Below are 27,138 nucleotides of genomic sequence, written 5' to 3' on the forward strand. Positions count from 1 at the left end.
TATTATATGTGTATCAAAATATTCAATAGACTACCTAATTATATTAAATTCAGAAGTAGGTAAGAACAATTACAAACTCTAATAAATTTCAAAATAAAACAAAATTTTATGAGCATATATTGAGGAAGAAAAATCGGCCTAAGCTACATAAAGAAATGTATCTTGTGTGCCAATTATCTCTTCCCAAAAAATGTACATTTGAATTCATAGGCTTTGAGATGAAGGCAACAGCCCGCCGGCAGGAACGGACCGAAGAAAAAGTCCAGAATGAAACCATATAAAATGATTTTTTTTCTAGAAAAGTTCATTAAAAAAGCTCTGTTACGCTGATAAAAATTGTTTTACTTTGATCTCAAAACTTCTAGGATTTTGATAACTGTTTTTAAGCTCTGTAGGCAGACCATTGAAGAGAATTGGACCATAATATGATATGAATCTTTGGGTGACGTTTGTAGGTTTGAACGGAACGCTGAAATTTTTTTCCCTTGTTGATCTTGTATATTCTCAGTGCCATATCAACCAGATAACTAATTTTATTAAAATATGCAATAGCTGAGTGAACATTTCTGATATTCAGCACATTGAGGTCACTATACAAAACATCTGAAGATAACTATATGGTCTTTTAAACAATATTTTCAAAGATGCGTTCTGGGTTATTGATAGCTTTTTCAAGGTGCTTTTATAGGCACATCCCCATATTACAATGCAATATGTCAAATTCGACTCAATCAGTGCATGGTATAATGTCTTCAGCAACTTATAGTTTCAAACTTCACGGAGTTGATAAAATTTATAGAATATATTTCTAATTTTTTTATTTAAGAAAGCAACATGTTCCCCCCATTTGGATTATCCAACATAACCCCAAGATACTTTATTTTGTCAACTTTTTTTATCCTGATGCAACTACATATATTTTTATCTGAACAGTTTTTATTATGGACTCTGATTTCACTTATAATCGGCTGATCTACTGACGTGGCACTAAATGTCATAAAAAAAGGTTTTTTATAATTGAGGCTCAACAAGCTATTGCTCAGCCAACAATAAACATCTTTGAGACCCTGTTCAGCCTTGTCATAGACTTTCGGCCACGAGTCACCCGCAAACAACAACACTGTGTCATCAGCATACGAGACAACACTACAGTTCTTCAGTATACCACCCACAGCGTTGATATATACTAAAAAGAGCAATGGTCCTTAAACAGGACCTTGCGGTACTCCGCATTTAATAAACTTAGGATTACTAATTTTTTCCTTTATTTTAACATATTGGGTTCTATCAGATAAATAATCCTTCAATAGAACCAAGGGACCGCCTATAATGCCCACTCTCTCCAGTCTACTGAATTAAATTTCGTGTGTAAATACTGTGATAGTTTATATAGAGTTAAGAAAATTGTTAAGAGAATGTTTGGAACCTTGGACTAGTTTAGTGTTGTTGATAATACTATATTTGACACGATAGAATTAAAATATAGAGCAAAACTGATAAATCAGTGAAAAAATTTTGAAAATCCATCAATAAATGACTGAGAAATAGATTATTTAAATTTACGTATTTTAGAGCGGAACGTCTTTGGTATGTGACGTCACGGCTCTTGCCTGTGATCGCTACACCATAATTTACCTTTAAATACTTTGCCGCGCCAAGGCTCTCGCGCCGTTTGTAGTTGTACAGTGTAGTTTTAACTCTAGTTTTGTTTTTATGTCACCATAATGGAAAAAGGCTTCGTGAAAGGACAAAGTGACAATTTGCCTAAAATAGATATATTCGCAGTGATGGAGTTTTTTTCTTCAAATCCATCTTATGTCAGTGCAGAAATAAAAGGAGTTAAACTTTTCAAGTAAATATCTACTTTTGAGTTTGCTTCATCATGGTTCAACTTACAATGATGATTTATTTAAAAAACGTTTCATAAACAGTTTGTAGTTGAGTACTGGTTGTTGAAGTCTATCAATGGCAAAACATATTTATGTGAGGAGTAAAAAGTAAAAAGAGAAAAAAGTGATTTATATGTATATATATAGTAAGTTATTTCTCTAATTCTGTGGTTATTCCGTTCATTCTTCCACATCTTGTAGAACAAAATCGTGCGAGAATATATCAGAAACGCACAGTTTTCATGGTTATATTTGATTATTATATGTTGGTACTCCGAACTTTCCACCACGGCTTTATCTGTCAATTCAACAATTTGCCTTAAAGAAATCAGTTCTGCCAACCAACATTTTTCAATGCAAAAATCACTAAATGATATTTATGGAAATATTTCATTAATTTCATTAAAAATGCAATGAATTAGGGAAAATAATGTATAATACTCGCACAGAAGGCTCATTCTACCACTCGTTCATTCCAAAACGAGCCACTTCGTGGCTCGTTTTTGAATTTTGAACTCGTGGAAGAATATCAATGCCTTCTGCACTTGTAGTATAAATAACTATACAGCCATCGTGTAACGAACAAAACACGACACGAACGGCACAAGTAATTGTACACCAATGAATTCGTAAGCACTCTACGAATACCAGTCGTCTAGTGTGTGACGTCACGGCACTTACACGTACTATGAAATTATTCTTCCAAGCGCAACTTCAAAGTCCCATAATTAAAACTAATGCATTATGGGGAGTATTTTGTTTCTGAAAACTTGTTGATTTAAGTTCTTTATTCTGACGTCATTTCATCTTTTATGTAGCTTATGTTGTGTAAAACTTGAACTAAAGAAAATTAACTATCTATCTATCAGTTAGTTTGAATTATCAGAGTGTTTAGAAGTTTTTTATATAATTCATAATATATTATTTTTTTGTCAAATCAATATGATACTATTCTTTAAAGTCAAGTGTCTGAAGGTGTCAATAAATTGGCTGCTGCACGATAAAGGATCACACTTTAACTATAAAGTGACATAGTGAAATAAGACTAACAGAATCTAAACTAAAAGTTTACCACATAGGTAGACAGGTTTCGCTTTTTTTGGAGCTCATCAGTATTACATATCCCAGCATCGAAGAAAACTGACGCTATTCAATTGAAAGCCAGCAGTAGCATTTAGCGTTCAACATAGTAGGTGTTGATGCGACTCCAAAAAGCTAAATAATCTCCCAATAGTAACTCAAAATCATTTCCCTGTGGTAAACTTTTGACTTAGATTCTGCTAGTTTGATTCGTTCATTTACCAAATAAAAATAATAATAATGTTTGTTGACCAAAATAATAATCAATAGGGCAATATTTGTACAGGGTGGGCAAATTTCGATGTTTTAGCACTACAACTTTTAAACCAGAGGAGATAGACAAAATCTGATACCCCATTCTCGATCTATTTTTCTGAGGAACTAACAAGAGTAGTATTCATTTTTGGCCACCTCCTTTTGTTTTCGAATTATAAGCGAAAATTGGAAAAATGGCGATATCGAAAAACATTTTTATCTCCGCTATACTGATGATAGAGCACTGAAATAAAAACATTATACAGGCACTTTTTTACGTAGAATCCAGTGGCCTGCTTGTCTTTTGAAAAGGGTCTTTAATCACGAAGCTATGACCCAAAGTTATGTTTTTTCAAATAGGAACACTAGATTTCTGTGCTATTTTTTAAAAGCTTAATTTTTCCTGATTTCAAAAATATATAACATCGTATGGTTAGTATTAATATGAATAATAGAAAATGGTCAAAAACCTGTTTTTACCTAAGAGTCCCAATATTTCTATGGTTTCAACTGTTAATGAGCAAATAAAAATTAGTTAGTGGACAACCCCACCAGATATCGCCTCGGACAAAATCCATCCACATTAGATTTATTTTTCACATCAGACCCAGACACTGTATCAGAGATTAAATATTTAGCACCATTCGGAAAATCTGACCATTTAACTTTGGCCACTGAAATCCAGTTACAGGCTCCCACTTCCCAAAATAGTCAATTCAAAACCATAAGGAAAGTGAACTATGACGGCATTGCTGCGGAACTATCATCGAAGAACTGTAGCTTAATCCTTGCAGACGATCAGATGAATGCTGTATGGTCTACCTTTCTCTCAATTGTTGAGACTGCTATTGCATCCAATACGTATACAAAACAAGTTAAATTTAATCCTGTGAGACCCTGGATTGATGATCGTATTTTGGCACTAGTGAGAAGAAATAAATCTCTCTGGCAGAGATTCTTGAGAACCAGAGCTGATTCGGACTACATAAATCATCGTAACCTTTCAACTTCGTCAGTAAGGAAATCAAGTCATCCAAGGCAGCATTTGAGAACAATTTGGTCTCGTCCAGGAACCCTAAACGGATGTTTAAATACGTAAGATACTTCCTCAATTCTAAGGTTGGGGCACCGTTTGTTAGAAGGCTTGATGGTAACATGTGTGGGAGTCCTGTGGAGTCGGCGGATGTACTCGCTCATGTCTTCTCTTCAGCTTTCACCTCAGAGCCACCTGGACCTATCCCGACTTGTCAAACAGAACGGTCTATTCCTGAGATATCACATGTTTCGATTGATGAAGAAACCGTTGAGAAATACCTCTTGGAGCTAAAAGTTGATACCCCTCCTGGACGTGATGGTATTACCTCACGTTTACTTAAATATTGTGCTAAAGCTATGGCGGTGCCTTTATCCATCATATTCTCCAAGTCATTCCGAGACTCTTGTCTTCCATGTGGCTGGCTGTCTGCCACGGTTACGCCAATTTTCAAGAAGGGTGATAAGTTCTCACCACTGAACTATCGTCCAATAAGTCTAGTCTCATCAGTCGCCAAAGTTCTAGAACGCATAATCTGTGACCAACTTATCAAATTTGCTATGGAACACTCTATAATAAAGCCGTGTTGCTCGGCTTTATTCCCGGCCGCTCCACTCTTACTAATCTTCTAACAGGTCTGTCTGCTTGGACTGAGTCGTACGACCGCGGCATTCCGGTGGACGTTTTGTATCTTGACTTTTCTAAAGCCTTTGACCGGGTTCCACACAGGCGTCTCATTTCGAAGTTGGAGCATCTCGGCGTTCGTGGAAATCTCCTGAGCTGGATTTCAGCTTTTTTTATCCAACAGAACATTTCGTGTGAAAGTGGATGATGCTTTATCTTCATCCAACAGAACAGTTGGGTCAGGCGTGCCGCAGGGATCGGTTCTTGGGCCCATTCTCTTTCTCCTGTACACATCCGATCTGCCACGTATTTTTAAATCCCCTTGCCTCCTCTTCGCGGATGACACGAAGTTGTACAACAACCCTCTTTCATCGTATAGCACTCTTCAGGAGGATTTAGACCGGTTAGTTCAGTGGTGTTCTGATTGGTTGTTGCCTTTGAATATTGATAAGTGCTCAGTTCTACACATTGGCAAAACAACCCCATCTTTTCACTACCGTCTTGATGGTAAAACCCTTTCTTCTGTTTCGCATCAGTATGACCTTGGCGTGACTGTCACGACCGACCTTTCGTGGTCCAAACATATTGCGCATATTACTGGCAAGGCAAAGCAGACTGCTTTCATTCTTTCAAAATCTTTTAACGGCTGTAACAACGCTACGCTCAGTAAACTAATAAAATATTATGTGCGACCTATTCTGGAATATGCAGGACCAGCGTGGTGGCCTTCATCTCGAGCAGACGCAGCTCTTCTGGAGTCGGTTCAACGGTGGGTAACTCGATTTCCTTATGGACCCATTAGACCTTCTTATGAAGAAAGACTGCAACTCTTCGGTTTGCCAAACTTTGAAGACAGGAGAACAAGAGGCGATATCATTTTTACCTTCAAAGCCCTTCGCAATTATTTTGGCGACGATATCCGTCGCTTGTTTTCCAGAAACCACAATCACCTTAGGGCCCATTCACTTAAGCTTAGGAGAGAACAGTTCCGCACGCCTCAGAGACAGCAGTTCCTCACAAATAGGGTGTTCCACTTATGGAACAGTCTACCGAGTGATCTTGTAGATGCAACCTCCACCAACGCCTTCAAGAATGAATATGACCGATGGATTATCCAACCTCGAGAATAATACGTCCTAATTTTTTTCTCATTGTAAACCATAATTTTTGTTTTGAGTTATATTTAGTTTCCGAATGTTATTTTTTTAAGTTTGAGTTTATAGGTATTTGTACCTCTACTCTTATTGAAACAATAATAATAAAAAAAAAGTCTACCTAATTGGAATAACTCATTATAATAATTTTTATTGAGTGTCAATCTAAGATAGGTATACATTCATCTGGCAACATATGTAGTCCTCAAAAATTCTTAAGAATTTCCGATAGAAAATGGGAAACATTTTTTGTCCATTATGCAAATGTCTAAGATTTCAGGTATTATTTGAACGCGTTGAATATTTTGGAATAACACAAAAAAGATTCACTTCTCTCTCATACTACAGTGAAGAAACGAAGTAATTCCAAATCAAATCTGAATATTGTGTTCAAATTAATAAATAAAATATCATCTTTGTTATTCAATTCAAAAGATTCAACCCCAAACACAAGTAGGTAAATCAGGAGTTTATGAGTTAACATGTTCAACTTGCAATTGTATGAAATAGGTACATGGAACAGGTAAGAGAACAGGTTCATTCGAAACTAGATTTAACGGATGTATTTTACTAAAACTAAGCGATTCTTCACCTTTGCAACATTGTATAGGTAATAACATATTATAAAGAATTCCTTATACTATCATAATAATCAACCTTTCCCTACAATTGAAACATTAAAATTATACATGTTGAGTACTGAATTGAAATAGTTTCAAAATAATGAATGAAAAAACAGAACCACCAAAATATTCAACGCGTTCAAAAAATATCTGAAAACCTAGAAATTTGCATAACAGTCAGAAATCTATTTTCCTTCTTTACCGAATTTCACAGCAATTTTTGATTTTTCTCATCACCTTTTTTGTACCTGAATTCACATAAATAAGGGAGGGTGGGGCAACTGGTACACCTTAAGGTTTAACGAGGTATCTATCAACAAACATTGTTTTATTAGCATTTTTTGATGAAGTTATACCTCGTTAAACCTTAAGGTGTCTCTTAAATAACTTTAAGAATCACCTCGTTAAACCTTAAGGTGTTTCTTGAAGTTATTTAAGAGACACCTAAAGGTTGAACGAGGTATAACTTCCTCAAAAAATGCGAATAAAACAATGTTTGTTGATAGAGACACAATTTTAGATATTTATTCAATACACCAACACACAAATTTAACAAAATAATAATTCTTAGATGAGAATTTCTGACTTGAAAAAAAAAACTTCAAACTTCAAACCCACGATATGGGGCAAGTGAGTCCTTCTACTCTTCCGTCATCGAGGTGGTTTTCCAGTAAATTTTTTTTGTCCTCAGAGTTTATTCTCTTTTCGTCTCTTTTATTCAAAGAACTTGGCTCAGCATTCTCAAAGTCCTTATGACTGCTTTGGTTCTCGCTGTTTTTGCTTTTTCTTAGAGTTGGTCTTTATAGGATGAATTTGTGGTTATTTTAGCACTCGAGACTCACTCTAATTTGTCATAAGAAGTGAAATTGCTGTTTTGCAAAGTACGCTTATGTTTGGCAACGTTCTTAATATCAAGCTAACTAACTAACTTTCAATATGAGAAATTTGACCAAAACTGACGTGAAATTTGAGTGGTTGAAAAAACATGAACTAGAGTTAGATAATTTAAAAGCATCCATTACCAAAAAAACCAATTCTGAAAATTTTCGACAAAAACTTACCGATCGAAATTCAAACTGACGCATTAAGTAAAGGTATAGGATCATGTATATGATGCAAAATGGACGTCCTATCGCATTTGCATCCCGTTCACTTAATAAAGCAGAAGTTAACCACACAAATCGAAAAGGAATTGCTGAGTATAGTATTCTCATGTGAAAAATTTCATTACTGGATTTATGGTCGTGAAGTTATAGTTAAAATGGATCATAAACCGTTAATACCAATTTTTTAAAAAAAACCTTGACGATGTAACTGCCAGATTACAAAGAATGCTTCTTAAGCTATTGAAGTGAAGGGTGTTTTTTTAGAGCTATAGAACTTTAAATTGCAATAAAACAACGATGGATTATTCGATTGACATGAATTTTATTTATCCGCAAGATAATCTTGTGGCATTACATTTTAAATATGATTTCTGGCATATGACCGCCACGGCTGGCTCGGATGTAGTCCAATCAGGACGTCCAATTTTCGATGACTTTTTCCAATATTTGTGGCCGTATATCGGCAATAACACGGCGAATGTTGTCTTTCAAATGGTCAAGGGTTTGTGGCTTATCCGCATAGACCAATGATTTACATAGCCCCACAGAAAGTAATCTAGCGGTGTTAAATCACAAGATCTTGGAGGCCAATTCACAGGTCCAAAACGTGAAATTAGGCGGTCACCAAACGTGTCTTTCAATAAATCGATAGTGGTACGAGCTGTGTGACATGTTGCGCAGTCTTGTTGGAACCACAGCTCCTGGACATCATGATTGCTCAATTCAGGAATAAAAAAGTTAGTAATCATGGCTCTATACCGATCACCATTGACTGTAACGTTCTGGCCATCATCGTTTTTGAAGAAGTACAGACCAATGATTCCACCAGCCCATAAAGCGCACCAAACAGTCCGTTTTTCTGGATGTAACGGTGTTTCGACATACACTTTAGGATTAGCTTCACTCCAACTGCGCCAGTTTTGTTTGTTGACGTAGCCATTCAACCAGAAGTGCGCTTCATCGCTAAACAAAATAAAATGGACGTAGTGCGCGATACGTATTCCGCACAGAACCATTATTTTCGAAATGAAATTGCACTATTTGCAAGCAAGCGTTGTTCAGGCGTGAGTCTATTCATGATGAATTGCCAAACTAAACTGAGAATAAATCACTTGACAGCTGTTAAATCGGTCGCCATCTTGAACAGTAATGCCAACTTACAGTTATATACCTCGAAAAAAAAACACCCGTTATAATGTCAAAGTAGAATACTTACAAAGATCCAAAATGTACGTAGCAGATACATTAAGCAAATCCTTCATAAAAACTGAAGTGCCCATAGACAAAGAATTGGAATATACAGTTCACTCTCTTTCATTAAACGTTGCAATGACAAAAGAGAAGATGATAGAATTTCATTAAAATTTTGAGTCAGACCCAATTTTATCTAAAGTTAAAAAGTATTCTTCAACTAATCGGCCTGTTCAAAATATTAAAAAAATACTACCAGAACTGAAATATTATTATAAGCTGAAAGACGATCTTTATCTTTCTAACGAAATGATTTTCCTCAATTATAAAATTGTTGTTCCTTCTAAACTTAGACCTGAAATGCTTAAATTAATCCATTCAGCTCATTTCGGTATAGAAAAATGCAAATTACGAGCACGGAAAATATCTAATGATTTGGCCAAATATGTCAAGAGGCACTGAGAGATTTGTTACCAATTGTGAAATATGCCAGATTCTTAAACCAAATAATCATAAGGAAACTCTTGTCCCTCATAAAACTAAAGAAAGAACATGGGAAATATTATTCCCAGATTTTTTCGAATTTAAATCTCAAAACTATTTATTATTTGTAGATGCATATTCACATTGGCTAGAAGTTTTTCCTACTAATGATAAAACGGCAAACACTGTAATAAAATGCTGTAGATAAATATTTTCAAGGTTTGGTATTCCCGACATGTTATATTCAGACAATGTACCCTATAACAGCATCAAGTTCAAAAAGTTTGTTTGTATTGCTAAGAATATGCTTAAAAAAATGAATAATTCAGATGAACTGCCACATAATTTATTAGAATATCGAAACAGTCCACTGCTCAGCATTGGATATGCTCCCTCTCAATTGCTTTTTAACCAGCTAGTAAAAAATAAACTTTCTATTTCTTCAATGAAATTGTATCCAAAAATTATTAGTCAGAAGGAGGTTGTATCTAAACTTGATCAAAGTTAAAAAAAAATGCAGCAGAGATAAAACAAAACTGCAAAAGACTTACCACCTCTAGAAAATATTCAGAATATATTATTCCAAAAAAATAAAACATGGGTCAAGGGAAGAGTAATAAGTAGATATAATGATCGCTCATATAGATTTAGAGATATAAATGGCAACGAGTTCCGAAGAAACAGAAAGTTTATTAACAATAACAGTAAAAATTACTGACCAATATTCATCAGACTTGCTATACGAAATTGATGATAATAATCTCTGTAATAGTACTGAACATAGCATCCCACCAGCCTTTGAAGATATTGTTGAAAGTGATAACGTATTTACTGATATTCAAATAACAGAATTAGGTAATAGTATATTAGATAATAGTTTGTTAGGAAATAATGATCAAGGAAGGAATTCCCAAAATAACACAACTGAAATAATTGTATATAATAATAGTAAACAATTTAAGGCTATACAACCTAGAAGAACTAGAAATGTTCCATACTACTTGAGGGATTATGAGTGTAATGATCCATTGATATAAAAAAACAGTGAAAGCGTGTTATATATTTGTATATATTGTTAATATAGTATGTAAATAGAAAATAAAGAGTTATTGTTCTCTGTTCACATCTCTATGGTTAATGAGACAACATAGCCCGAATGGCGAGGTTAGGTCCTTCTCCAACTTGCACGTGCACAGATCACAACAACTACATACTTGTAAATAAATAAAATAAATAAGTTCAAATAGAAAGTGTCTTTAAATATATAAAGTGAAATAAAACACGGACAAGGAATATATTTTTTCATAAACTAAAAACTTCCTATTTACTTCCCCCCATAATAACCCTGATCATTTCTATACTTTTAATTGTTTTAGACCAACCTCTTTTAGGGTGAATTACATTTACAGGAAGTTTTCTTTCCGTATAATTCTTGAATTCCTTTTATATCATCAGGGTGAAGATCTCTTTTCCAAGTATTGGGGAGATAAGGCCACATAACAGACTCCTTTACTTTAGAGTGTCCGAGTCCCAGACTGTGACCAAATTCATGTGTTGCCGTCTGGTATAAGTCATATCCAGGACCAAAACCAATCTTCCAACGTTTTGAGTCGTCAAAATGTATGGCACCACCGTCTTGCTGCAAAAAAATGAGGTGAATCTTCCATATTGAAATACAATATTTTAGATTTTTTATGTTTTTCGGAGGAGAAACTATTACAACTAATCTATTTTTTACAATAATTACTACTCTATTGACGATTTAACGAATCAGACAGATATTACTCAACCGAAAAAGGACTTTTGGAAAAATAACTCCTTGATTACTTTCCTGAATGTTTATTTGTTTGAAGATTTCCAATGAGAAGGCACATGATTGATCTGATACCTCGATATAATGGAGAACGTTCGAAATTATGAGTGCAATGCTTAAGAACCAGAAGCACCTGTGAATTACGTGTTCTATGATCGTGCGAACTAGCCAGTTTTTTCCAATTAGTCTCATTACAAGCCTATATATGACATTTGAATATGTATAAACATGGAAGTGATAGAATCTCATTGGCAACAAACATAGGTTGACACGATGCTCGATAGTTCCAACCGAAAATGAGACGCATAACTCTTTTCTGTGCCACAAAACTCTAGAGAAGGAAGTACAGTCTCCCGAAAGCAAAATATTGTATGAGATATGACAGTAAACAAGACTATAATAAACATCAATAAAAGAACCAGGTGGTAGGGATGTTTTCAGTCTACTTATTACATAAGCATGTTTAATTCTTTTGCATAGGACATCAACGTGGGTTGACCAACTAAAACATCGATCCATGTGAATAATATAAGTAATAAGCAGGATGGGGCAAGTCATTTATAAAGAGCAAGAATAGTAGAGGTCTCATTACAGAACTCTGAGGAACACCCATTTCTCTTTCTCACTGACATACTTCTGTGATGGAGAAAACTATGCAGCCAATCAGAAAAAATGGCTCTAAAGCCAAGACTGTAACATTTATCAATGATGAACCTAAATGCTAGAGTATCAAAGAAAAAGAGCGAAAAAAATTCCTGCCACCAGTAAATTTAAATTAAAGCTTTCGTAAACTGATTCAACAAATTTGAGTGCGACCGTCTGAGTGAAGCAACCAACTTTAAAACAGTGGTGGGCTTTTTTGAGGATATTGAATTTATTCAAATATGCCATCATTTTCTTGAAAACCACTCTCTCAAAAGCTTTGGAGAGAACACAAGGAATCGATATTGGTCGATAGTTTGATAAAACAAATGAACAAAATCAAGTACTTGTGATGCTGAATAACTGACAGCCTAGATACAGATGTTGAAATGAGATCAAGGTTGATCAGTGTCAATTGCTCAAGTTTATGATAAAGAGCGTAATAGAGAGAAAACAAGGACCAGGAATAAGGCAACACTCCTGGGTGAAGAATATAAAAGACGTCCAGTCTTTCATGAATTTCCAAACGTTGGTTCACACCGCTCAAAAGAGCTTGCCATTTTTGTCGCCAATCTTTACTAGAGGAGGCCGTGGAGATCTCAGAACTGTATAAAAGATCTTCAAGGGTTCAATTGGGGCAATAATGAACGTGCGCTCGAAAGCTCCTGACTTTTTTTTTCGATATACTACTTGAATTTTCTATTATTCTGACGCCGCTCTAAGATGCAACTTCGCACAAATTTTGGAATCTATATTTTATACATGCTGAGGTTAAAATAAAGATATTATTATTATTTTTTTTTTATTGAAATAGTGTATTCTAATACAAATTGCAGATAGGCTCCTATTCCAGCACGAATGCGAAATTCGTAAACGAGCAACGAAGGAGTGAGTTTTCGAACGCAAGAGTGTTAGAATTTCCTTCTGCAACGATTATTAGAAGTTATTTTCTCTATTTCAGTCAAGTTTTGTAAAATATTGTCGAAATTCAATAAAAAAATCAGAGTGTACATCCAAGTGACTTTTGTATTGTATCATGGCATTTGGTGTGACTGTCACGAAAATTGACAGATTACGGAATTGGAATCTTACTTTTCGAATTTTGAAATTATTTAGAATTACGCATTAAATTCGTGAATTATGCCTGATCAAATCGATTTAAGACCACCAGAATTGAGAGCAATTGCGATTAATGTTGCAAATCATTTCACTATATCCAAATTATATTATTTTGACAATTGACGTGTGTCGAAATTTGATAAGATCGGAAGTTAGTAAAGACAACCACAAAACGAAAAATGTTACTAAAAACAGTGCAGCATGGTTTTCAGTAACATTTTTCGTTTTGTGGTACTGTAATGAATTCATTACGATACTGAAATCTGAAATAGAGATATAAACTTACAGGAGAGAATGCATGTGCCAGTTCCCCATGGAAGGCATCACCATCACCATGCTGTCTTTCTTCGAATCTGATGTCTATTTTACCTCGTTTAGATGGTTCGAACGTTAAATCTGTGTACTTCGACCATAAATTGGAGGCTTTCTGTATGGTTGTGTCTATTTCATTTCTTTTGAGTTGTTTCGAATACTTAGATATTTTGTAGGTCAAATGTTTCATATTCCATATAACAGCTAAAAACACAAACATATAAGATTTTTTTTCTCGGTTTTAATGAGTGTTCGATGAAATAAAAAACTTTTCAACTTGAAGTTGACTATGATGAGGAATAAATTAGAATTTTTAAGCAAAAATGTATTTCACTGATTGAGTCCGGGTCTTATTGAGTGAAGAGTTACTTCAATTACAGTAAATTCGAATTGAGCATTACCTCAAAAAATTGTCCAACTATACGTTAGTATGTTTATATATCCCTAAATAATTTTAGTAATAAATATATCGAAATTTTTGAATGGATGCTGAAATGGAATAATTATATAGAAACGCCGGTAAGTTATTAAGACGACGGTAAAATCACTTACCGATTACGCCTTTTGCTTAGCAACTGTTAAACAAAACCTACCGTCTTATCAACATATGTCTATATATAATCCAGAGAGCTGGATCGTGCAAAAACGAACTTTTGCTGTTTGTTTCTTGTGACTATGTTTGAGTGTCATCCACTACAAAAATTCACTACAAAAATGTTATTTTGCAGTCACACACCTTCTCTATCGGCAATTGGTTGAAACTGGTGAAAAATTTGAGCTGTTGGGGCAGGTTAATGATGTGAAGAATCGAAATCATAAGAATATATCTGCTATAGCCTGTAGTGTTCACAAAATCCAGGTTTGTACATTCCTCGTCGATCTTAGGAATTAGGCATTAGGCAGGACTAGGGTCATAAGGCTTTCAAAGTTGAGTTAACACAAGAACTCAAGCAGATTGATCACCAGCAACGTCATATCTTCGCTGATCAGTTCCTTGAAATGCATCAAAATGATCTGATTTTCATCGAAAAATCTTCTTCAGTGATTAGGCCTATTTTCACCTCGTAGGCTACTTTAATAAGCAGAATTCTCGTACTGGAGCTCGGAAAATCCAAGAATAATTGTTGAAAATCATATCCATCCTCAACGTGTCACTAGTTTATGCGGTTTTTGGGCTGGTATTGTGACTGGATCTTACTCATTCGAAAACGAGGCTGGTACAACTTTTACGGATTGCGCTACCAAGTTATGATCAATGATTTTTTTATGGCCACAATAGGAAGATTGATGTGGACGATGTTTATTTTAAACAAGACGGTACTACGTGCTCCACAAGCAAAAAAACAACAAAGAAAACGATCGCAATTTTGTAAGAAAAGATTCCTGGTCGTGTTTTTTCGAAGAGGTGATCACAATTGGGTACAGAGATCTGGTGATTCAATTTAGACATTGGGGCCACGTGAAAGATAAGGTCTATGCCAATGCTCCATAATCGATTCAAGACCTCAAAGATGGAATTCATGAAGTTATCGAGGACATACAATCGCAAATATGAGGATTGGTCATAGGAAATTTCATGAAAAGAATATGTTTCTGCAAGCGTAGCCGCGACTACTGATATAGTGGCATACTTTGGCATACATTGATTCCTCTTAAAATATACTCGTTTTTTTTTATAAAAATGGAACTTCTTGTTGGAAAACTCTTCACATCTAGAAATATTAGAAGTTCAACGGATATACCTACCTATATATATTTTGTACCTAACTCACTTTGGAGCTAGTGGTATAGGTAATCTGCTATTCACGAAAACTTTCAACTATAGAGCTCAATAGACTATAGAGTGCCAAAAACTACTTACCGTCAGTTGTATATCGTTTCACCCTATTTGACTTCCCAGATTTATCTGGAACTCCACATCTTGGAGCACTCATCATCTTCATGGTGGGTTTGTCCATCTTTCCTAAGAATAAAAATTCATTGAATTCAATATACGGAAATATCCAAAATATTTTCTCGAAAAAAACTGGTGCCACACAAACAAGGAAATTTGTGTAGAATCAGTGTTTAGAATTACTGCTGAACAGAAACTACTCCTTAGATCGAGAAACAACTCCAGAAAAACTTACTGAAATATTAGAAGAATTTTCTCGAGAAGTAGAGTCATGTCGAATACCACTTGAGATAAATTCAGGCAGGTTAAATTTCTCCATTCAGAGTTGCAAAATATAGCTAAAGGTGCTGTTACATCCAAGAGTTTGAAATAAAAAATTAATAAAAAAATTGACCTGCCCCTACATTTTATGAAAAACTTATACTTTGGGAAATATCATTTTTGTTTGCAAATTGAACAAAATTTTCAATGTTTACCTGTGACTGGGATTCCAACAAAAGACTGAAATTCTCTCAAGCTGTTCCTGAAGGATGTTCCACTCAACAAAGAGCTATTGCTCATGGAATTTTTTTCCAAGTAGCCATATTGAACTAAGTACTCCTTGATTAAAATAATTATGGGTTATAATTACAAACGAATCGAAAAGATGATAAAACTTACCACAGTCTTTTTGAATTTAGTGGATTTTTCCCCATCGATAGGTAAACAGAAAAATGTTAGTATGATGCTAAAATATAACACGTCCATCTGGGATCTTAACTTTGGAATTATGTCAAATTTCAAATGCCGCTCTTCCTTTTATTTTAATCTAATCAATGTGAATAATCAGAGCCGTATCTAGGTACTATTGCGCCTGTGGCAATATATTAGACATCGCCCCTCATTTTCGAAGATTTTTTTTCATCCATTATATTTTCTTATAGTATTTTTTTGTTCATAACTTAAGTCATATATTTTCGTTATACTGATTATTTTAGGCTTAGTACGCAAATTCTAGGGAAGGCTAGCAATATTTTCAATGTTTCCAGATTCCTCGGCATCGTTCGTTGGATTAGGGATTCACGGCTTGACTTGATATTCAAACTTGGCTTGGCTTGACTTGAAATCAAGTCAAGTTCAAGTCAACTAATAGTTTTGCAATCTCTAGTCAAGTAAAGTATTTATTTATGAAGTACTTGAATTCTATCAAGCTACTTGATTTTAAGCATTGTGTAGTACCACATCAAGAATAAAATAATGAAATGAAAAGGAACCTTGCAAAAAGCACTTTCATTTATTAAACTTTTTTGTATGAAAGAACCAGAAATATCAACTATTTTAAAATGGGAACCTAAATTTAATCACTATAAATTATAATATTAACAGTATAAAAGATACAGTTTCTTAATATTTAGAAACCTTCAAGCACTGTTTGATTACATGATTAGGCTTTAAGGTTTTGTTAGCTTAACGTTGAGCTAGCAGAAGAAAAAAAAAAGAAATTTCAATAGGATAATATATTAGCCTAAAATTATGGCCAAAAATAAATCTAAAGTTCCAAAAGTAGTTCTGCTAGATTTATTGGGGTAAAGTTCTCTCCCTTTGAACATGCCCAAAAGCAAGGTATCGCTAGAAATGATGTACGATAAAATAATCAAATAAAGAATTCTTTAAACATGAGTGTCCGAGGTATAAGATACAAGATGGTTTTCGAAACTGGATCTGAAATCCAAATAAAAAATACTTGTCTTATGGAAACGTTTCATCAATTTTTATATTTAGAATTAATCAATTCGATTCACGATTATCAATATTTTTGATGTTTTTTTTTTACTTTCGAGATTATTTCTTCCTTATGAATTCAGTAATTGAACATATGCGCCTATAGTCTCATATAATAGTATTATATGAATCAAACTGATGAATAATTGAATTGATTGGGAATGCAAAGGTACATAAAAACTCTCCGTAAAATAGAGGTCATGAGAAAAAAAACTATTCTTCTTTGTGGAATTAATTGAAGAGTGAAAATATTTTAGATTCATAGATGAATTTGAAATTTTCTGCCACTTCAATTTGTCAAAGAAATTCTAGTTACATTTTTTTCACGTTATAAAATACTCGTTGATGGAATATTTTCAACTGAAATTTACACCATCTGTTTTTGATGCCATACTCTTCGTAGATTCACCGTTTGCGGTTGTTCCCAGCGGACGGCCACCAGAGGAGTTTTATGATTTTATTATATTCGTATTATAGATTCTTCTAGAATCACGCAGAACCTCAATGAACAATAAATTGATTCATGGAGGATAGTCTAGGCCTCCCAATGCCAACCAAATAAAAAAAAGAATATATAAAATTTTAAAGATTGTGCTTTTCTAAAGTGGGGGTAAACGACCCCCCATGAGTCAATTCTAGTTACGCCACTGCTGGCGATCGCTTCAGTCATCTCGGAGGTCGGGGAACCCCCTTATTTTGTCTAAGCTCCCACGAGCCTTCAGAAATAACGGGTGTGAACCTAGCAGACCGTTTGACGGAAACACCCGAACGCGGTCACCAGTGGCGTACTGACAAAAGCCGAAATTTATATTGAAATAACGTTACAACATGCAATAGAGGACATGAGGATTTCGTAGTTGATGATTTTGAAGCGAAACAATGGAATGGTATACAGAAAAATCAATTATAGAATTCATTTCTGGGAATTAATGAAGTTTTCATTCATGTTTATCTACATTTCAATATCCCCTACGCGCAACCTTTGTAGAACTTTCAGTTAAGAAGAGACTATCTTGCGAAAGGCATAGGTTAACGAAAAAATCTCAAAACAGAGATCGTGGTTAAGTTACAAATAAAAGGAGTCGGAAGAAGAGTCCCCACTTTTCTCATATACATATGCGGTTATGTATGATTTTCAAGAACAATTTCAATAAATATATGTATTATAAGGCTAATGGTGGTTTAGTCTCAGGCAGGAGAACAAAAACAGATTTCAACCATTCTCGAGGAAAGTAGTTAACTCTCAACATAGCTATCTGCAATTGATACTAACGAGCTGCTTTCCCAATTGTCCTCCCTCAAACTAAACTTCTGACAATCCGATCTCCTAATTCTGGAAAGCATCTTCAAGGATTCTAGATCATGATTATCACTCGACGCTGGATTTCTCTCAGTCTCTGTATATTGAGAATAAATATTCTCAGATAGCGATTAGGTAAATGAAATATCTCCAATATTTCCAAATTTGTATTCAACTTAAGACAATATTTGATAAAAAGTAAGTCTTGTCTGAAACAACAACATGCTCCAATTTAGTTTCACCCATAGAAAACCCTACGATTCCCTTGTGGAAAGTACCAACGTCTTCTTGTTCGGATAATCCAACGTCTTCTAGGGAAGAACCAACCCCCTGGCAATCTTGGCCTATTTCTGCGTGGAGGTGGTGTTTTTGGTGGTGGTGCTGCTGGTGCCTCGGGTGGTGTTGCTGGTGTTCCCCCAGATTTTCCACCGTACAATCTCTGGATGCCCTGTATATCATCATCGTAGAGATCGTTCGTCCATGATCTTTTATAGAAGGGCGCCATAAGAGCATCCTTTCGGTCAGAATGACTGAGTCCAAGGGCATGACCAAACTCATGCGCTGCCACCTGGTATAAATCTATTCCAGAACCAGCACCGATCATCCAAGGTTCTGATTCGTCAAAATGGGTGGCACCACCGTATTGCTGCAAAAAAACCGAAATCAATTTGGTAAGTAATTGAAGAATTCTTAGCGACAGGGGCATTAAGTGAGTCGCTTATATTTCCTTTGAATGAGTTGTATATTAAGAGAAAAAAAGGTATCTTATGCACTAAGCAAGACATCTGCTATGGACATAATCCTAATGAGATTATTGGAGATTATTGAGGTCCTTTTTTCGAAATAATAAGAAATCAGAAATCATATCGTGAATACATAGGCGTACAACTTTGCTCCCCCTTCTTTTTTTAATTCGAGGCTATATTTCAAAAAACTAGTTATACATTTATGATTCAAAGTATTGTCCATCGCTGGCCACTACTTTCTCCAATCTTTCCAGCAGCATACGAAACCCGCGTTGAAAAAACTGGTCATCTGTTGAGGCGGTCAACGAATCGATCCATTTTTTTTAGCAACGTCTGGAGAATACGGCAGGTGGGGTAGGACTTCCCTTTTCAACGTTCCCAAGTATGTCTTGAACACTTTCGCAACATTGGGTCGGGCATTAACATGCTGTAAAATCACTTTATCATGTCTCTGGTTATTCGTTGTAGTGCGGCCGTTTGTCTTTCAATCCTCAGCTCAAACGCTTCAATTTTATTCGTTAACGATTGCCTGTGATTGTTTCAGTCGGTTTTAACAACTTATAATACACTACGCCGAGCTGGTACTACCAAATACTGAGCATGACCTAGGAACCGTGAATATTCGGTTTGGCCGTCGACGTGGTATCCTAGCCGGGATATCCTTATGATTTCCGCACTTGGGATTATCGTAATGAACCCATTTCTCGTCTCCAGTCATAATGTGATGCAGAAATCCCTTCCGTCTTTGCCTTGCAAGCAGCTCTTCACAAGCAAACAAACGCTGTTCAACATATCTCGGCTTCAATTCGTACGTTAGCCAATTTTCTTGTTTCTGAATCATTGTCATGACTTTCCGGCGTATTGAAATGGCTTGTTGCGTCACTCCCAATGATTCTGACAATTTTGTTGCGTTTGACACGAGTCTTGATCAATAAATGCCTCCATTTCTGCATCTCTCTTCCACCGTTCTTCAACCGTTAAAACCGTTATTCCACTAATAGCGGCCTCACCATAGGTATTTGAGAGCATTCGATGAGCCCCAGCCGCAGATTTTTTCATATCAAAGCAGAAAATTGAAACCTCCCGCAAATGACGAGAATTTGGTTCGTATGATGCTGACACAAATCAACCTATATTTCGATGGCGTTATGATTACAAATACCTAAGATTATTGTATGACATTCACGTTCTATCTATTTTGACTACCAGTTACCGCTACCACCATCTATTGCAAAACGGAGGAAGCAAAGTTATACACTTAATATCTTGGATTTCGAGTTACAGAGTGTTACTGAAACATAGCTGCTTCAAATATTTCGCTTACCTTGGTTTTTATTCGAGATAATCGATAAATTCTTAAACTTTTTTTTTCAGTAATTTTGATGGTTAACATGATACTCATAACAGGTCATAGACATTAATTATATCATAGTTTTAGAGATGTAGTGATGTAGATGAGAACTGGTGTTTTTATAATTTGCATTACAATTATGAAATGGGCACAAAATGAATTAAATCTCGAAATAAATGAAAAATAGTATTATTTAAGGTGTCCCATTTCAAATATGAAGTCGAGAAACTCAATATCTTTGAAGCCAATGACGGTAACGGGATGCTCAATCTGCGGCTAAAAAAGTGCGTTGAAAAATATAGGCTCTCCCATTTAAAAAACAACAACTCTAGTCTATATCACTCAAACGGTAATTAATTTCTATGATTCGCCCAATCCAGTTGGTTTCGAGGTTTTTTTGTCAAGAAGATGCAGCAACAATTAGATTATAAATAAGTGTAATCTTTTTTTCCAATGTCAGCATGGATGTTTACGAAGAAGATCGACTGATACTGCTATTTATCAGTTCATAAATGCGGTTATAGATCATTTAGAAAACAAAAATTTAGCTTTGGGTCTTTTTATAGATCTGAAAAAAGATTATGATTGTGTGAATCATGATATTTTACTGCAGAAATTTGATAGGTATGCTGTTAGGGGTGGGGTTAATGATTGGATACTGTCGTTCCTCTCCGATAGGTGTCAACAGATTGTTGTCGATAATAACGTTAAATCTGAAGTTTCTTTTATTGATGTGGGTATAGCTCAGGGTAGTATTGCCGGACCTATTCTGTTAATAATCTACATAAATGATTTGCCATTGTCATTGAATAAATATCTCATCACTAATTACATTGATGACACCAACATTTCATTACATGGAAATAGTTCCAATGAAATAATTGAACAAACAAAGAATAGCTACAATGAGGTGGATAGTTGGTTTTCTATGAATAGGCTAGTGATAAATACTCCAAAAACAAGTTTGGTGTTCTTTCGTACTAAACAATCACAAACATCTACATCATCAGGCCGTATTACTCTTGAAAATAATATAATAGAACCTGTATCAAGTACAAAATTCCTTGGCATACAAATAGATGAATTTCTGAATTGGGTGATACATATAAATAAACTTTGTTTAAGATTAGCCAGTGTTGGTTATGGAATTAGGGTTGTTGCTCAGTATATGATTGAGGGTACTTTGAAAATTTTATATCATGCGAATTGTGAATCGATCATTAGATTTGAAATCATTTTCTGGGGTGGCAACTCTAGAGTCCAATCGATATTCATAGCTCAGAAAAGAATTATTAGAACTATATGCAAAACGAAGTACAGGGATTCATGCAGAGGCAAATTCAGAAATATGAATATAATGACCGTATATGCTTTGTATATTTATGTATGTTTGTTGTTTGTTTTTAAAAATAGAGATTAGTTTGATATGAAAGTTAGTCATAATTATATCACAAGAACTCAAGATTTATTGTAACCTTATCATAGATTAACCTTGAGTGAAAAGGGTCCTTATTATATATGTATCAAAATATTCAATAGACTACCTGATTATATTAAATGCTGTGATAGTTTATATAGCGTTAAGAAAATTGTTGAGAGAATGTTTCGAACCTTACAATTATGGGGATTATTTTGTTTCTGAAAACTTGTTCATTTAAGTTCTTTATTTTGACGTCATTTCATCTTTTATGTAGCTAATGTTGTGTAAAACTTGAAATAAAGAAAATTATCTATCTATCTATCAGTTAGTTTGAACTATCAGAGTGTTTTGAAGTTTTTTATATAATTCATAATATATTATTTTTTTGTCAAATCAATATGATACTATTCTTTAAAGTCAAGTGTCTGAAGGTGTCAATAAATTGGCTGCTGCACGATAAAGGATCACACTTTAACTATGAAGTGACATAGTGAAATAAAACTAACAGAATCTAAACTAACAGTTACCACATAGGTAGACAGGTTTCGCTTTGTTTGGAGCTCATCAGTATTACCTATCCCAGCATCGAAGAAAACTGACGCTTTTCAATTGAAAGCCAGCAGTAGCATTTAGCATTCAACATAGTAGGTGTTGATGCGACCCCAAAAAGCTAAATAATCTCCCAATGGTAACTCAAAATCATTTTCCTGTGGTAAACTTTTGACTTAGATTATGCTAGTTTGATTCGTTCATTTACCAAATAAAAATAATAATAATGTTTGTTGACCAAAATAATAATAAATAGGGCAATATTTGTACAGGGTGGGCAAATTTCGATGTTTTAGCACTACAACTTTTAAACCAGAGGAGATGGACAAAATCTGATACCCCATTCTCGATCTCTTTTTCTGAAGAAGTAACAAGAGTAGTATTCATTTTTGGCCACCTTCTTTTGTTTTCGAATTATAAGCGAAAATTGGAAAAATGGCGATATCGAAAAACATTTTTTTTATCTGCGCTATACTGATGATGGAGCTCTGAAATTAAAACATTATACAGGCACTTTTTTACGTAGAATCCAGTGGCGTGCTTGTCTTTTGAAAAGAAATATTGGGACTCTCAGATAAAAAGAGGTTTTTGACCATTTTCTATTATTCATATTAATACAAACCATACGATGTTATATATTTTTGAAATCAGGAGAAATTAAGCTTTGAAAAAATGGCACAGAAATCTAGTGTTCCCATTTAAAAAAACATAACTTTGGGTCGTAGCTTCGTAATTAAAGACCCTTTTGGAAAGACAAGCACGCCACTAGATTCTAAGTACGTAAAAAAGTGTCCGTATAATGTTTTAATTTCAAAGCTCTATCATCAGTATTAGCGAAGATATAAATGTTTTTCGATATCGCCATATTTCCAATTTTCGCTTATAACTCGAAAACAAAAGAAGGTGGCCAAAAATGAATACTACCCTTGTTAGTTTCTCAGAAAAATCGAGAATGGGGTATCAGATTTTGTCTATCGCCTCTGGTTTAAAAGTTGTAATACTAAAACATCGAAATTTGCCCACCTTGTACACTGCCATTCTGCCAAAAGTCGTCCTAGGTATTTAATAACTTACAGGAAAATAGGCATGTGCCAGAGTTCCTCCAGGTCCATCGAAGGCATCACCATCACCATGCTGTCTTTCTTCGAATCTGATATCTATTTTACCTCGACTGGATGGTTCGAAAGTTAAATCTGTGTACTTCGACCATAAATTGAAGGCTTTTTGTATATTTGTATCTATTTCTTCTCTTCCAAGTTTACTCGAATACTTAGATATTTTGTAAGTCAACTGTTTCGTCTTCCACCTGCTTCCTATAAACGAAATAGTATGAAGAAATATAAAGAGCAAATAATAGTAATAGAAAGTTAATAAGGTTACAAAATAGAAATATAAAAAAAACTAAAAAAAAAACAAATTCTCCGATACACAGAAGTTCAACTTTGATGCAACATACTTATTTTATTTTTTTTTCTTTCGTTGAAGGCATGGACTGCTATGGTCAATTAATTAGCCTCTAACCTTACCATCACCGAACATGTACAACATCAATGACCGACCTGCCAGGATTCGAACCCGGTACCTCCGCCGGCACCACAGTCGACATCTCTGTCCACTGGACTACAGAAGCAATCTACGAATATCATTAAAATAAGAAGTAAGTGAAAGTACTTATGAATTTCAAATATTCGCCCAATTTCTGTAATTTTTGGATTTTGAACAGAAATTGATCTTGTTCCTCTGGCCAATGAGAGATTAGAGGTCAAAATGAATTATGTTCATATTACGGCCGTGATAATAATCGGACAGAATGTACAGAATGTCTCAAATTCGATTTTCATTGAAAGCATCTGGAGAACTATAAAACTTAGGGAAAAATCTTCAAGGAACCTCGATTTCTGTTTTCGAACTAATATGATAACAGAAAGTAGATCATTTATATATTTATTCGTTCTCGAGTTGGGTATTATACAAATCGTTTCAGAAAAATGACTGTTTTCGCTATATCTTGGTTTATTTCATGATATTCAAAAAAGTCTAAAACATTTCTGTCAGTAATTTTTATAAATTTCTGAATTAATTCGTTCTTAAGATATGGGAGAGTTGGTGTTTCTCAAATGGGACACCCTATATTTTTCAACGCAGTTTATAGCCGAAAATTTGTCGAAAAGTATCTCGTTATCGGTGTTTTAAAAATGTCATCCGTTTCAAAATTATTGATTTTTTTAGATTAATCGAAAAAAGGGATAGTCCGAGAGAGCAACGTCTAGAGAATACGGCGGGTGGGGTTGGACTTCCCATGTCAACGTTTTCAAGTATGTCTCGACCACTTCCGCAACATGGGGTCGGGCATTATCATGCTGTAAAATACCTTTATCATGTCTTTCGTTGTATTGTGACCATTTATCTTTCAGTGCTTGGCTCGTACGCATTGATTTCCTTCGATAACGATTGCCTGTGATTGTTTCAGTCGGTTTTAACAACTCGCTGAGCTGGTCCCACCGAATACATGACCTTAGAACCGTGAATATTCGGTTTGACCGTTGACGTGGAAGCATGGCCGGGATATCCCCATGATTTTCTGCGCTTGGGATTATCGTAATGAGCCTATTTTTCATCACAATGCGATGCAGAAATCCCTTTCGTCTTTGCCTCGCAAGCAGCTGTCCGCAAGCAAACAAACGCCTTTCAACTCAATTTTCTTGTATTTGATTCATTCTCATGATTTTCAGGCGTTTTGAAATGGCTTGTTCTGTCACTCCCATATATCCTGCCAATTCTTATTGCGTTTGACACAGGTCCTGATCAATTAATGCCTCCAATTCTGCGTTTTCGAAAACCTTCTCGCTTCCACCGACATGCTGGTTTTCGACGTCAAAACCACAGTTCTTGAAGCGCTTAAACCACTCTAGGCACGTTTTTTCACCAATAGCGGCCTCACCATAGGTATTTGAGAGCATTTGATGAGCCTCAGCCGCAGATTTCTTGATATTAAAGCAGATAACGGGAATTTGGCTCGTAAGCTAACATGTTTAATCGAAAATAACTTTATGATGCAGGCAAAAATCGACTAATATTTCGATGGCGTTATGTTTACAAATACCTTAGCTTATTGTATGACATCTACGATATATTTATTTCGACTACCACTTACCGCTACAGCCATCTATTTCGAAACGGCGGAAGCAAAGTTTACATATAATATTATATATATTGTACCTGCAATATGAAAAAAGGGCCATAAATTCATTTAAAAAGCGTGCTTGAAGAATTTGTTTTCCTTATTCTTTCAGTTACTAGGTTAGCGCAATTGCCCTCTACACTCATATGAGTATGGAATCTTCAATCTGTTTTTTCACAGTGTTTCCACGTTCCCATTCATTTCGAGATCATTACAATGAATAAAAACATCGAACAAGAATTTTTGTTTGATTTTGCATCACAAATGTAATTTCGTGAGCCTAAGCGCTAAAATATTAAAGAGTTTTTTTGAAAGAGAAATAATTAATTTCGCATCACGGACAAAAATTTCGTTCAAACTCAACAAATTGAATCGAATAACCTCCGTATTTCCCTGACATGCCTGCCATTGATAATTTTCGCTATGTAAGTATTTGAAATGAAATGATCACTTCACTCCACCAGCTTCTACTTAAGATGGGTCCTTTTTTTGAAGGTTATACATAGAATTCATGAATGAATATTATTAATAGGTGCCTACCTTGAATTGCAAATCGTTTTTGTCTCTTTGACCTTCCTGTTGTATCTTTCATACCACATCTTGGTTCGCTCATCATTTTCATAGTGAGTTTGTCCAATTTTCCTGCGCAAAAAATTAAAAAGTCAATAAAATAACGGAAATAAGTGTCCTTGAAAAATCCGATGAACAATTACGAAAATAAAAAAAAATCTATATTTTCAGTGTTTACCTGTGGTTGGTATCCCAGCAAAAGACTGAAATTCCTTAATGCTTTTCTTGAAGGTTTTACCGTTCACTAAAGAGCTATTACCCATAGCATTTGGCTCCAAGTAACCATATTGAGATAAATAAACCTTAAATAAGAAATTCGTGGAAATAAATGTTGAAAAATTCAAGTAACAAACGAAGACTCACCAAAGCATTTTGAATTTTAGGTTTTACCCCTTCAATGGATGAACAAAAAATTGCTAAGATTATACTAATAAATAACACGTCCATTTTACTCAGTTCCTAATCTACTATGATATGAATAACGAAGAAGCTACTTTTATTTGATATTTTTCATAATCTGACCACTACGTTATCAATCTAAAAACCTTTGCGAAATTATCCCACAATTTTCCTAGCCATGAAATAAGGTGAAATATCCCGTGTTGATTATATGCAACAAACGCTGTTTACAGGGTCTAATTTTCAGAGGTGATTTTCCAAGCACATCAAAAAAACATATAGAATAATAACGTATACAATTTAAAACAAAATTAAAAATAAAGAACGAGAAAAACACAGCCTCAGTGTCAGGAGCTTTTGAGCGCACGTTCATTCGTGGGCCTATTGCGTTATAGCATGAATCAACTCGGATATCAATTTTTTTTTTCTGTCAATTTCAGCAGTCACCTTTTTATAGTGGCATTTGATTTCTCAACCAATTGACCGACAAATTGGAGTACAAGAGATTCAAAAATGAATTCGAAACTTTGCTGCTCCAGCAATGTTTTAAAGTATAAGAATTAATAGTTTGAGTCTAGTATAAAATAGCGTAAGATTATGGAATTATTCAGTTTGTTTAATTATTCGTAGTGTTCATTTCATT

The 27,138-nt window shown here is 34.8% G+C and overlaps 2 protein-coding genes across 2 annotated transcripts; both read right to left on the bottom strand.

Moving 5' to 3' along the window:
- Nucleotides 1-10,489: 10,489 nt before the first annotated feature.
- LOC123678082 (matrix metalloproteinase-9-like) lies at nt 10,490-16,001 on the bottom strand. The gene is made up of 5 exons (XM_045614880.1): nt 15,879-16,001; nt 15,695-15,818; nt 15,186-15,287; nt 13,299-13,528; nt 10,490-11,077 (listed from the first exon to the last, which is right to left on the bottom strand). Exons 1-5 carry the CDS (start codon nt 15,963-15,965, stop codon nt 10,826-10,828), a joined length of 795 nt encoding a protein of 264 aa, XP_045470836.1. The 5' UTR covers nt 15,966-16,001; the 3' UTR covers nt 10,490-10,825.
- Nucleotides 16,002-18,433: 2,432 nt separating this feature from the next.
- Nucleotides 18,434-26,601, bottom strand: LOC123678347 (matrix metalloproteinase-16-like). Its single transcript, XM_045615331.1, has 5 exons — nt 26,460-26,601; nt 26,275-26,398; nt 26,067-26,168; nt 23,420-23,658; nt 18,434-18,925 (listed from the first exon to the last, which is right to left on the bottom strand). Exons 1-5 carry the CDS (start codon nt 26,541-26,543, stop codon nt 18,518-18,520), a joined length of 957 nt encoding a protein of 318 aa, XP_045471287.1. The 5' UTR covers nt 26,544-26,601; the 3' UTR covers nt 18,434-18,517.
- Between the last annotated feature and the right edge of the window lie 537 nt (nt 26,602-27,138).

This window comes from Harmonia axyridis, chromosome 4 (genome assembly GCF_914767665.1).
Source record: "Harmonia axyridis chromosome 4, icHarAxyr1.1, whole genome shotgun sequence".
Taxonomy (NCBI): domain Eukaryota; kingdom Metazoa; phylum Arthropoda; class Insecta; order Coleoptera; family Coccinellidae; genus Harmonia; species Harmonia axyridis.